Here is a 14073-nt window from a genome sequence, read left to right as displayed (position 1 = left end):
TAGTCTATCAAAATATTCAGAAACTTTTTGGTGGGTTCCAATACATTCCACTAAAGACAATTACAGTAAATGATTTTAACATAATTAAAAATTTAAACAGTAATAGGCAACTTTTTATTAAACTCTAAAATGACAAAAAACACTCTCAAGTACGTAATTAATTTAGAGCAAAAATAAAAGAATAGGTTGAGGCTACATTATGATAAAAAATGTTCATTATAAACAATATCACTGAAAACTTCCAAACTATTATCTGTGCTATGGTTTGGAAAATGCAAATGACTGCATCATCTAATTAACAAGTGAAAATTATCATTATGCATTTTGAAAATCAAGCTGTAATATTTTAGTGAAAGAAACTGATCAAATATTAATTTTATGGGACATTAGGTACATCTGTAAAGTTCATTATTTTAAAATGATTATGACATAACAAGGTGAATGTTATCTAAAGTAGACAGGACCTAGCACAGGAGTTGGCAAATTTTTTACATAAAGGATCAAAGAGTATATGTTTTAGGCTTTGTAGACCTACTATCTCTGTTGTGAATACAGTTCTGCTATTGTAGTGGGAAAACACCCATGATCAACATGTAAATTAATGATTTTGGCTGAGCTCCAATAAAACAATGTTTACAGAAACAGGCAACAGATGGATTTTGCGCTTGGGTCGTCCATAATTTGCTGACTTGACTTTAACGTGTACTGAATCATCTTATGTTTTTATGGCCCTGATTTCAATATTATTTTTCTTTTAATTTATGAAATAATCTCTACAACCAAAGTACCTTTTATTTATACTATTGCGCTAGTCAGTAAAAAATCTTGACTAATTACTGTTTCTTAAACAACATATTCCTATAGCAAACCACTTGCCAAAAGGACAATGCAATTGAACACAAAATGAATATAATTATGGATATATCTTCTATATTGCTACATAAGAATTTTACAATTAAACATAAGAAAAGGCTTTCCAAGACAGTAAAAAATAGAAAATTTACATATTAAATTGCTTCATATTTAGTGAGTTCATATATTTTATTTGACATCCTTATTCTTACCTTCCGTAAGTCTCCCTGTCTGTTCTGCACTTCCCCCAGGAAGAATCTTGGCAATATAGGCTCCAATTTCTCCGCTGTGTCCAGGAATTTCTTTACCACCCACAATCCTAATTCCTAATCCATTACCTGTATTGAAGAAGCAAAAAATTATTATTAATAATTTAAGAAGGGAAAACAGTTATCACAAATTATAAGGTGCAAAGTGAGCTTTGCTGCCCAGAAGTTAACTAGAACATGGATATTGGAACTGAACACCAATAACAAAAGAAAATTTTCTGATTTTCATAGTAGTTTATATAAAATAGAACTTTCTGAGATCTTGGTAGGAGCTGTAATAATTAACCTGATATTAACAAGTACTTTTTAAGTTCAGCTATCTTCAGTAACATACTAAGACTTTGTCTATATTAACCAGCTATTTTGTAAAAAAACATTTATATGAATATGTTTCCAGTATAAGAAACTCCAGAGCATACAATTTACTTATAAAACTAAGGAGCATTTTGCTTACAAAAAGATAGTAAAGACTATAGTAAATTAAGACTACATAATCCAAATGTACAGATGATTACAACTGACAAAGTGCAAACATGATCATAACATATGCATTATTATTTACTTGGCTCTGGTGACTAGGGAGATTGCACCACTGGCCTTCACAGGATACCTACTACATAAGGCAACTCTACCAAGACTGGGAGTCATAGCCGATTTAACTGGAAACAAACACATAGATAGAAACATACACAGGGAGTTAAGACAAAATGAGGAGACAAAGAAACTTGTCTAAAATGAAGAAAGGAACAACACTCCAGAAAAATAGCTAAGCAAGATGAAGACCAGCAATCTACCAGAAGCAGAGTTCAAAACACTAGTTCTAAGGATGCTCAACGAACTTAGGGAAAGAGTAGAATAACTCAGTTTAACAATGTAACATAAAACATAAAAATGGTGGTAAAAAATATAAAAAGGAGCCAGTCAGAAATAAAGAATACAATTACTACAAGGAATAATACATTAGAAGTAATCAATAGTAGATTAGATGAAACAGAAGAGCAAATCAGTGATTCGAAAGACAAGGTAGCCAAAAACACCAATCAGAACAGTAAAGAGAAAAAAAAAATTAAATGAGGATAGTTTAAGAGACCTCTGGGACAATATAAAGTACAACAAAATTGGCATTATAGGAGTACTAGAGGAGAAAAAAGATAGTAAAGAATTGCAAACCTATTTGAAGAAATAATGACTGAAACTTCTTTAACTTGGAGGAAATAAACATAAACCCAAAAGCTCTACATTAAGACACATCATAATTAAAATGCCAAAGGTTAAAAACAAAGAGGTAATCTTTTCTTAATTATATTTATTAGAGTGGCTAGTTAATAAAATTACATAGGTTTAAGTGTACAATTCTATGATACATCATCTGTATATTGCATTATGTACTCATCACTCAAAGCCAAATCTTCCATCATTGTATATTTGATCACCTTTACCCTTTACTACTCCCCAAACCTCTTCCCTCTGGTAACCACCATACTGTTATCTGTGTCTATGAGTTTTTGTTTGTTTGCTTTTCTTGTTAGTTCATTTGTTGCTTTCAGTAATATATCCCACATATGAGTGAAATCTTTTGCTTCTTTACTTCTTCTTTTTGACTTATTTCGCTTACTACAATATTTTCAAGAACCATTTATGTTGTCATAAATGGCAGTATTTCATCTTTTCTTATGTCTGAGTAGTATTCCATTATCTATATATATATATAAGGCTAATATGCAAAGTGTCCCCTCAGGAGTTTGACCAGGAGACCAGAAATAATACATTAGAAGATACATAAAATAATACATAAAAAATTGAATGTAAGACCTGAAACCATAAACTCCAAGAAGAACACATAAGTAATAAGTTCATTGACATTAGTCTCAGCAATGATATTTTGGATTTGATAGCAAAGGCAATAAAAGCAAAAATAAACAAGTGGAACTATATCAAAATAAAAAACTTCTGTACAGCAAAAGAAACCATCAACAAAATGAAAAGACAACCAATTGAATGGGATAAAATATTTGCAAATATAATATGAAATAAGGAGTTAATATCTAAAATATATAAGAAAACTCATACAACTAAGTAGCAAAGTATCTAATAGACATTTTTCTGAAAAAGATATATAGAAGGCCATTAGGTACATGAAAAGGTACTCAACATTACTAATCACCAAGGAACTGCAAATCAAACCACTTTAAGGTATCACTCCATAACTGTTAGAATGACTATTACAAAAGACTAGCAATAAATATGCATGTGAATGAGGAGAAAAGGGAACCCTTGTACACTATTGATGGAAATGTAAATTTGCGCATCTATTATGGAAAACATTATGGAATTCCCTCAAAAAATTAAAAACAGAATTGCCATATGACCCAGCAATCTCATACCTGGGTATATCTGAAGAAAATGAAAATACTAATTCAAAAGATATATTCATCCCCAAGTTCACTGTAACATTATTTACAATAGCCAAGATATAGAAGCAACCTAACTGTCCATTGACAGATGAATAGAGAAAACAATTGTGGTCTATGTACCCAATGGGATATTATTCAGTCATAAAGAAAAACAACACAGGGCAATCTTGCCATTTTTGACAACATGAATAAACTTTGAAAGCATTTTGCTAAGTGAAAGAAGTCAGTCAGAGAAAGACAAATACTGTCTTTTCTCACTACATGAGGACTCTAATAAGAAACCAAGAAAACCAAAACCAAAACAAACAAACAAAAAAAACCCAAACCTACAAAAAGCAACAAAAACCATACTCATGGATACAGGGAACAGATCTCTGATTATCAGAGTTGGAAGGGTGAAGGTGGGGGTTGCAGGAAATGGGTGAGGGGGTTAAAAAGTGCAAACTTCTAGCTACAAAATTAATAAATCGTGAGGATGGGCTGTAATATATAACATAATGAGTATATTAATATTACTATACTAGAGGCCCGGTGCATGAAATTCATGCACGGGGCAGGGGTGTCCCTCAGCCCAGTCTGCACCCTCTTCAATCTGGGACCCCTTGAGGGATGTCCAACTGCCCGTTTAGGCCCGATCCCACGACGATCGGGCCTAAACGGGCAGTCGGGCATCCCTCTCACAATCCAGGACTGCTGGCTCCCAACTGCTCACCTGCCTGCCTGCCTGATTGCCCCTAACTGCTTCTGTCTGCCAGCCTGATCACCCCCTAACCACTCCCCTGCCAGCCTGATTGATGTCTAACTGCTCCCCTGCCAGCCTGATTGCCCCTAACTGCCCTCCCCTGCCGACCTGGTCACCCCTAACTGTCCTCCCCTGCCAGCCTGGTCACTCTTAACTGTCCTCCCCTGCAGGCCTGGTTGCCCCCACTGCCCTCCCCTGCTGGCTGGTAACCCCTAACTGCCCTCCCTTGCCAGCCTGGTTGCCCCTAACTGCCCTCCCCTGTGGCCTGGTCACCTCCAACTGTCCTCCCCTACAGGCCTGGTCGCCCCTATCTGCTCTTCCCTTCAGGCCTGGTCTCCCCCAACTGCCCTCCTCTGCTGGCCCAGTCACCCCTAACTGCCCTCCCCTGCTGGCCTGATCACCCACAACTGCCCTCCCCTGCAGGCCATCTTGTGGTGGCCATCTTGTGTCCACATGGGGGTGGCCATCTTGTGTGTTGGAGTGATGGTCAATTTGCATATTACTCTTTTATTAGATAGGATTGTATACTTAAAAGTTTCTATGAGTATAGATCTTAAAAATTTTCATTACACACAAAAATTTGTACCTGTATATGGTAAAAGATGTTAATTAGACTTTTGTGGTGATCATTTCCCAATATGTACAAATATCAAATCATTATGTTGTACACCTGAAACTAATATAATGTTACCTGTAAACTATATCTAATAAAAACAATTATTCCATTTAATCATACTGAAGGTCTAAAAAAAATGACTCTGATATAAAAGTGGATGTTGTAAATTAGAAGATAGGGTCAATTTATAGATATGGGCTTCATAGTTACTTGTTTAGCTATTGAGCTCATTAATGACAGGCTGGCACTAGGCATGGGGTCATTTACTATGTGTGTTAAAGAAAATTGTTGTATTAGGGGAGACACTTAAGTAATCCTATAATGTCATTGGAAATTCTACACAATGGAATACTATGCTGCTGTAAAAAAGAAGGAATTCTTACCATTTGCAACAGCATGGATGGAACTAGAGAGCATTATGCTAAGTGAAATAAACCAATCAGTGAAAGAAAAATACCTCATGATCTCACTCATTTATGGGTAATAAAGAACATTATAAACTGATGAACATAAGTAGATACAGAGGCAGAGAAGCATCAAACAGACTGTCAAACTACAGCGGGAACACTGGGAGGGTTGGGGGGGGGGGAGGTAAGAGATCAACTGAAGGACTTGTATGTATGCATATAAGCATAACCAATGGATGCAAGACACTGTGTGTGGGGGGGGTGAGGGCATGTGCCAGGAGGTAGGGGAGGCAGGGAAAAGGTCAATGGTGGGGGGAAGAAAGGAGACATATGTACTACTATTTGTAATACTTTAAACAATAAAATAAAATTTTTAAAAAAGTACACATCAACAGATGAGTGGATAAATAAAATGTGGTATACCCATGCAATGGGACATTTGTTCAGCCTTAAAAAGGAATGAAATACCAATACATGCTACAACGTGGATGAACTTTGAACACATTCTATGAAGTGAAAGAAGCCAGTTGCAAAGGACCACATGGTGTGATCCATGTAGATGAAATGTCTAGAACAGGCAAGGCAATGAGGAGAGAAAGCAGACTTAGTAGGTGCCAGGGGCGGGGTAAAGAGGAGGCGGGACGACTGCGTGACGGGCACAGGGCTTCCTGCTGCAGAGAAGAACATGCTCTACGTCTAGACCATGGCATGAGTTACACAACTCAACTCCATGAACAGAATAAAAAGCACTGAATTGTAAAATAATAATAAAATAAATAATTTAAACTTATATTACTCTAATGCTATATTGTGCTTTCCAAAATAAATGTCAGTTTTACTTATATAACATAAGAAGGAAGAATAATACTATTCTAATTCAAAATTGAGTAATAAGTGTTTCTTTTGTACTCCTGGACATAATACAGGATTGTGGCAGGCATACACTGTCCTGACTCCCAGTGAGTCACTTCCTGTATAACACCCTCCCTTTTACTGCAGATCTTGTTTCTACCAATAAGATCTGACGAAGGTGATGTGAGAGTCACAACCATGATTATAATGATACTAGAGGCCCAGAGCATGAAATTCGTGCATGGGTAGGGTCCCTAGGCCTGGCTGGCAATCGGGGCCAATTGGGGCCTTCCAGCTGCCAGCCGGGGCCTCCCTTCCCTGGCTGCCAGCAGGGGCCTTCCTTCATTCCACGCTGCCCCCTGGTGGTCAACGTATGTCATAACAAGCAATCTAACTCCTGGTCTCCGGGTCAAACTCCCAAGGGGACACTTTGCATAGTAGCCTTTTACATATATAGATTTTACAGAGACTACAATGAGAATCTCTGCTGGGCTTGAAAAAAAGTAATCTGCAATGTGGGAGAGGGTCTGAGAGAGGGCCACGTGACAAGGAGTTGAAGGGTGACTAGATGCTGAGAGTGGCTACTGGCTGAGAGCCAGCAAGAAAATAGAGAACATAGTTCCCATAACTTGGGGGAACTGAATTCTGCCAATAACCAAGTGAGTTTGGAAAAAGATTCCCTAGCTTCAGAACAGGAAACATCCCAGCCAACACATAGATTGCAGCCCTGTGAGAACCTGACCAGGGTCCCAGTTAAGCCATGTCTGGATTCTTGACCCATGAAAATTGCAAGATAGTAAATAAGTTGCTTTAAGCCAGTGGTTGGCAAACTCATTAGTCAACAGAGCCAAATATCAACAGTACAACGACTGAAATTTCTTTTGAGAGCCGAAAACCAACTTCTGCGCATGGGTCACGAAGTTTCAATTGCACTGTACATGCGCGCCTGCACATGGTATTCTGTGGAAGAGCCACACTCAAGAGGCCAAAGAGCCACATGTGGCTCGCGAGCCGCAGTTTGCTGACCACTGCTTTAAGCAATTAAATTTGTTACACATCAATACAAAATAGAAAAATAAAAGTTGTATTCTAAGTTTTCTGTGCATACAATATATATATATGAACATTATCTTAGTAGCAAACTTGTGGAACATTTGTGTTTATAGTAGTTACCACAATGATTGAGTAGTGATAGAGGGTAGGAATGAAAGGGAAATTGGCCATGAACAGTAACCTTCTGCCCTTCAAAAACAAGAACCGTGTATCAGTTCTGCAATGCTGGGTTTGTGGTGTAGTGCATGTAGCAAGTATATGGCACCTAAGCAGAACCAAAAACATAACTGAACGAATAATGAATAAATAGTAGATTTGTATTATATTGTATGTTTAAAAAATGCCTTTTAATTACATTAACTCATTGGTTCTTACAATAAAAAGAACAAACAAAATACCCTGTATTTTTTAAATATATATTTTTATTGATTTCAAAGCGGGAGAGGGAGATATAGAAACAACAATGATGAGACAGAATCATGGATCTGCTGCCTCCTGCATGCCCCCCATTGGGGATTGAGATGGATACCCAGGCATGTGCCCTGACCGGGAATCAAACCATGCCCTCCTGGTGCATAGGTTGACAACACTCAACTACTGAGCCAGACCAATCGGGCAATACCCTGTATTTTACACACGAAGACAATGAGGCTTTGCAAGGTTAGTTGCTCAAGGTAACATCTAATATATGGGAAAGCTAGAGTGGGGTCCACACTCTCACTCCAAGTGAATGACTCAGCGATGTGTCTCCTGTTTGATTAGCGCCAGTGTACCCGGTTGAGAATCAGAAAGGAGGGGGCTGGGAGGAGCACAGCCAGCCCTTCTTTTACTCACTCAGTTGTATAGAGGAGAGTGATGGAATAGATTGAAATCAGGCCATTAAAAGGAGAAACTACCAAGATATTAAAAAAAAAAAGAATGTTGGGAGACATCATCTCTCAGTCAAGACTGAAAAGAAAAAAAAAATACATTTCTGGCTTAGGCAGCCCACAAAACATACAGTATAACTTAATCTGTAACTATAACTAATTAGTTGGAAAAGATTATGCTTGTTCTGTATTTCTATTTTTCTATTGATGAATTAATTTTAGCTTTATTTTTTTAGTTGTACATTTTTAAATCATTTTTTAATTTTAGTATTTGTATTACAAATATGAATTGCACATAGATATTTTAAATTTTCTCTACAACTTTTCATGTTGGGTGCTATCCATACCATTTCTGGACAGAAAAGCTGAGGCTAAGGAAGGTTAGGAACTTGCCTAGGTTGTCCGGCACATAAAAAAGCTAAGGAGAGCCCATTTTCTTGCTTGACTCCCACATCCTTGTTCTTCTATACATATTAGCTCAGCACTCTAATTGTCAAGAAAATATTCTAGAGGGTCAAGGAAAATCCTTATTCTTTAATTGAATCTCATTTCTTATTGCCAATTTCCTATAGCCAATTCATATACATTTTATATTTATACCATTCAAGTTCATTACTATTACCACTTATCTTCCTCTCCTCTAAGTGAAACACCTTGAATGCCTTCATCTTCTCCTCAGAGAATCAATTAATTCCTTTCCTTTTATTTTATTAAGAGTGCATAGAAAAGTGTGCTAACTTATTCAGTTAGAAGCAAAGCCTATAAGGTCAAGTCCTTAGCAGGAACATGACTGTGCAAGCAACATTTACCCTGACAGATGTCTGCGGAAGTTATGCTGTTAATGTAGAACTAGCCCTGACAATAAACACTTTCTCTGTTACTGAGGGAAATAAAGGCAAGCCTTTATTAAAATTTACCAGGAAGAAACTGTGGTTTTAGAAGAGATTCAACCTGACACTTATTACATTTCTATAGATTTATACTTAGTTTATTTCTACAAATAATCTGAGAGGCTTACAATGAAAACTGAATCACATATCATTACACTGTTAAAATAAAAATAACAGAGAAAAAGCCATCCTGAATGGGGAGGAAGTAATTTCGGGTCTCAGGGCAGATGTTCTCAAGGTGACACACTTTTTCTTTGTCTTCCACACGAAGCAGGAGAGGTGACATAATTGTTTTAACGTCCTATTCTGAGGCTTGGTCTGCTATGAAAACAGTTTTCTCAGAAATGTTCACATAAATGATGTGGGAGGAATGTTAAGTGGGTCTTTTCTAAAAATATTTTTTAATTGATTTCAGAGAGGAAGAAAGAGGGAGAGAAACATCAATAATGAGAGAGAATCCATTAATGGGCTGCCTCCTGCAACCTGGGCATGTGCCCTGACCAGGAATCAAACCATGACCTCCTGGTTCATAGGTCCATGCTCAACCACTGAACCACTCAGGCCGGGCAAGTGGGTCTTTACTAAACTACATTGTTGCTTCAGTTCCTCTTTATTTGATGTGCCACATTTAGGACAGCAATGCAGTCTCAAGCAACGAAAATTAAACTTATTAAAAAAAAAAAAAACTTGTGTTACCTTTTTCATTATGGTAAGCTTCTTTCAGAGTTCAACTTTGAAGTAGACAAAAAATTTTTTTAAAACCATTCCTTCACGTCCTAACCAGTTTGGCTCAGTGGACAGAGCATCAGCCTGCGGACTGAAGGGTCCCAGGTTTGATTCCAGTCAAGGGCATGTACCTTGGTTTCAGGCACATCCCCAGTGGGGAGTGTGCAGGAGGCAGCTGAATCCATGTTTCTAACTCTCTATCCCTCTTCCTCTCCCTTCCTCTCTGTAAAAAACCAATAAAATATATTAAAAAAACAACAAAAACATTCCTTCACAAAGGATGTTATATTTTCCATGGTTTCAATGATGCCCATGCTCCCTACTGAATCAAATTCCAACTCTCTTTCTTCCAAGTCCACCGTGATCTGGTCCTAACTTTGGTCCAATGTACACTGTGGTATATCAAAACAAAACAAAAATCCCAAGTACCAGTACTCTACGCTCCTGCATATTAAGTAGAGAAGTCACTGAAAGGAAATAACAAGACTGTCTCTCACATTCCTGGTTGTTTCCTTTGTTCCTGACCACAATCCTCACAGGACCCTGCATGGTTGTCCTGCTCTGCTCCCCGTTGTGAACACACGTGACTAACAGACTGCTGTCGATCTCATCTGTCTGGCGTCACGTGCTGTTGGGCCATCACCATACTCTTGGATAAGAACCTCTCCCTCATTGTCCGACTGAATAGGAGGCAATTAACTAGTAAATACAGGATAAAATATCAGCTTGATATTAAATGTTATTAAAATGTGGCTTTTGATAGGAGAAACTGCTGTTTTTAAAATTTGGCTTTTGAAGTGAGGTAGTATTTTTTTCTTAAGTTTGTATCATTTTACATTCCTACAGTGAACAGCAAATGAAAAACTACAATCATAGATTAGGAATGCAATTTGATAGAATTCATCTGCTAAGAAAAGATGTCTAGGAAACATCGAAAATACCCCTTTCTTTTTACTCAGTAATTTTACTTTTGGGAATATATTTTAAGGAAATATTAAACACTGTGGCAGCATTTTTTCATCGTGGCATTGTATATAATAGTCAAAAGGAGACAAAATAATGTCCAACAATTGAGGAATGGTTGTAGTAAATATCAATAGAATAAAATCTAGCCATTAAACGTATGTATGTAAAGAATATTTGATGTAACAGGAAAATGACTTTACCAGGCAACTTGTACTATATTAAAAATATGTATATAAACTACATTACAATATACTCCAACTTTCAGTGTGTGTGTACATGGTATAAAGAAAACAGGAAGGAAAAGAAAATATAAATTGTAAAATTATGATGACTTTTATATTAATCTTTATACTTTTCACTACTATTATATTTTACAAAGGATCTGGCTATCTATCTATCTATCTATCTATCTATCTATCTATCAATCATCTATCTATCTATCCATCCATCCATCAACACAAACACACACACACACACACACACACACACACACACACTCACTTTATGTATATATAAACAAAGAAGGGTGAGAATGATATGTGCATTTAGCTACTGGCAGCTGAGAGCCAGATGAGAGGTTTGCTTTTGAGACCTCTAAGAGGAAACAGAGAAATGAAAATCTTCATGAGAAAATGGGGAAAAAGATGTTTTAATCTACACCAAAGATAAAATTCTTTGAGCAAATGAAGAAATACAGTACAAAAATTGTACATGTACATGCATGTACTTACTCATATTTTGTTGTACATATTTAATTTTCAATATACAGTTTCTAGTATTCATTGTTTTATGTGTATCAGTTCCATTTCAAATATCTTGCGAATTCTTGGAAGCAGAATTCTTGCATAGGATTTTCCTATATCTGCCTCATATCTAGTTTAAGGTTGAATCTATACTTGATATCAAATATCTACTTGTTTTTAATTGAAGGAAGATAGTTATTTATTGTAAATTCCCTTTATGTAATCTCTTATTCTTTGAAAAATGTTAGAGCAGATTTAACAGAGAAGGTGGCTAAATTGTGTTTTCAGTATTTTTATTGAGGTGGAACATGAGGGTTTACTTATTTTTTTCTAATATTGGAAAAGATATATAAAATTATTGCTACCATTCTATCTCAAGTCTGAATACTGACATATCTCTCTACATCACTTACAAAGACAGAAAGCAAATCTGACCTGTGGTTGGGAGAGGAGTGTTGGATGTTGATACTGCTAGCAGGCTCAAGGGAACTTTTAATGATTGAAACATTCTAAACCAGTGTTTTAGATTGTGGTGAAGGTAGCACAACTTAATAAATTCACTAAAAGTCATTGATTTGTGTACTTATAATGTGTACATTTATGATATGTACATTATACCTCATTAAAGATGAAAAAATAATAATATAAGTAGCTACCCACATTTGGTATTGATATTGATTCAGATTCAATGAGATCCGTTACATTTGTCTCTTGTTCCTGAAAGCCCACTAAGATGGTGAACTAATGAGAAATAGAACATGAGCCACTATTTCCATAGAAGACATTGCTATTTTTTGAAGCTAAACATTTTTTATGTTCTTCAATATTACACTTGATAATTAGCCTTTTTAGCCTTGCAGATGTAGCCAGTCCATTATGGATCTATTTAAGCAATATCTTTTTTTAAAGCCAGAAGAATATTTTTGGCTTGTTTCAAACAGCTGTGTTTCTAGAGCCATAGATAGAGTACTAAGTAAAAGAGACTCATTTTTTAAGCTTTACATTTTATTCTTTTTTTCCTGACAATTTCTAAGGGAAGGGGAAATAACATTTGCTGGGAGTGTAGAAAGTACAAGATTTTGCACTAGGTTCAGTTGCAGTTATATGAGATTCATAGAGTTGGTTTTACTGTTCTTATAGAGCAAAGTTATTACCAAAATTTACATAAGTGATAGAGCTGAACCTCAACTCGGGTCTTTCTGATTCTAAAATTCATTACCTATTCTCTCCATTTTGCTGCCTTGTGCTTGGTTGAGATCACTTGACCTAAGGACACCTGAAAAATATATTTACCCTATAGTAATCAATACAAGGTAACCAATACAGGGTAAATATAATGGAAAATATTTGAATTATTATTTTAGGGAAATATCAGAAGAAAATGGGACATTCAGAGAGATGATATAGTATACTATTAATAAGCTTAATATTCAAAACAATAATCTTAATTTCTCATTCTGCAAAATCTATATACTGAGAAAATTGAATTTAGTTTTCAGACTACAATACTTATGAAAAATCAATAGCTCTTATTTCTGTTATTCTTATATTTTTAAACATTTTTCCTAATTGTAGCAGAAGAAAACAAAATAATGAGTGGCAAAATATAACAAGTTGATGAAATTATTCATATAGTATACAAATAATAATAGAGCTAAAAATAGACACATTGTAATAGAGTCCTAATGATTTAGTAAAAATGGTTTGAATATTTCTGTTTTAAAATATAATGTTTGGTATTGCTGGAAAGTATTATGTTGTTTTGCCTTATGAGCTGGAGGGAACTGAAATAGTTTGTAGCAAGTAATTATTTCTACAAAAACAGTTAAGATTCACCCCTGGAATTTTCATCAGTAGTTAAAATACAATCTGCACACAATAAAACTATAAAGGTTGAATTATCTGTCTCTGGTGGAAGACAAATTACCCAATCTTAAAAGGGAAAGAACATTAGCCTCCTAATCGATTCATTCTCTATGAAAATAAAGACAGAAAAATTGCTCAAAGCAAAACCTGTTCCATACGCGCATGCTTCTGCTAAAATCTGCAAGGAACAATAGCAAGTACTTTGAAAAAATACCTTTTTGTTCTTTGTTATCTCAGTCCTACAAAAAACAACAACAACCCCCAGCACATTAACCATGTTGATATGTCACCTATATAGATATCCATAATATCCTATCTAATAAAAAGGGAATATGCTAATTGACCTTCACACCGGCAAAGATGGCAGTGCCCACAGCCAATAAGGAGGGAATATGCTAATTGACTGCCCTGCACTCAAAGATGGTGGCACCCACAGTCAATAAGGAGGGAATATGCTAATTGACTTCCCCGTCCCCAAAGATGGCAGTGCCCACAGCCACAAGATGGTGGCGCCCAGTCTCCTGAGCCCCGTCAAGGTAGCAGGCACGCGGCAAGGCCAGGCCGGTCCCCAGGCGGGCCCGGCTGCTCTCTGCACCTGCTTCTGGAGTCCCACAGTTCTCTCAGCCCCCAGCCACCCAGAGCCAGCCCGAGGTACAGGCAAGCCTTAGATCAGGGGTCCTCAAACTTTTTAAACAGGGGGCCAGTTCACTGTCCCTCAGACCATTGGAGGGCCTGACTATAGTTCAAAAAAACTATGAACAAATTCCTATGCACACTGCACATATCTTATTCTGAAGTAAAAAAAAAA

The 14073-nt window shown here is 36.5% G+C and overlaps 1 protein-coding gene across 1 annotated transcript in view; it reads right to left on the bottom strand.

The window, feature by feature from the left end:
• The window catches only part of PCLO (piccolo presynaptic cytomatrix protein), a 289574-nt gene that overhangs the window by 101246 nt on the left and 174255 nt on the right, over positions 1-14073 (bottom strand). The window contains exon 11 of the mRNA XM_054726345.1: positions 1065-1190. Within this exon, the coding sequence (XP_054582320.1) occupies positions 1065-1190 (126 nt within the window). The remainder of the gene's footprint in view (positions 1-1064; positions 1191-14073) is intronic.

The sequence above is a fragment of the Eptesicus fuscus genome, chromosome 14 (assembly GCF_027574615.1).
Source record: "Eptesicus fuscus isolate TK198812 chromosome 14, DD_ASM_mEF_20220401, whole genome shotgun sequence".
Lineage (NCBI taxonomy): Eukaryota > Metazoa > Chordata > Mammalia > Chiroptera > Vespertilionidae > Eptesicus > Eptesicus fuscus.
The sequence above is the reverse complement of the archived record's forward strand: the minus strand, read 5'-3'. Positions and strand labels throughout refer to the sequence as shown.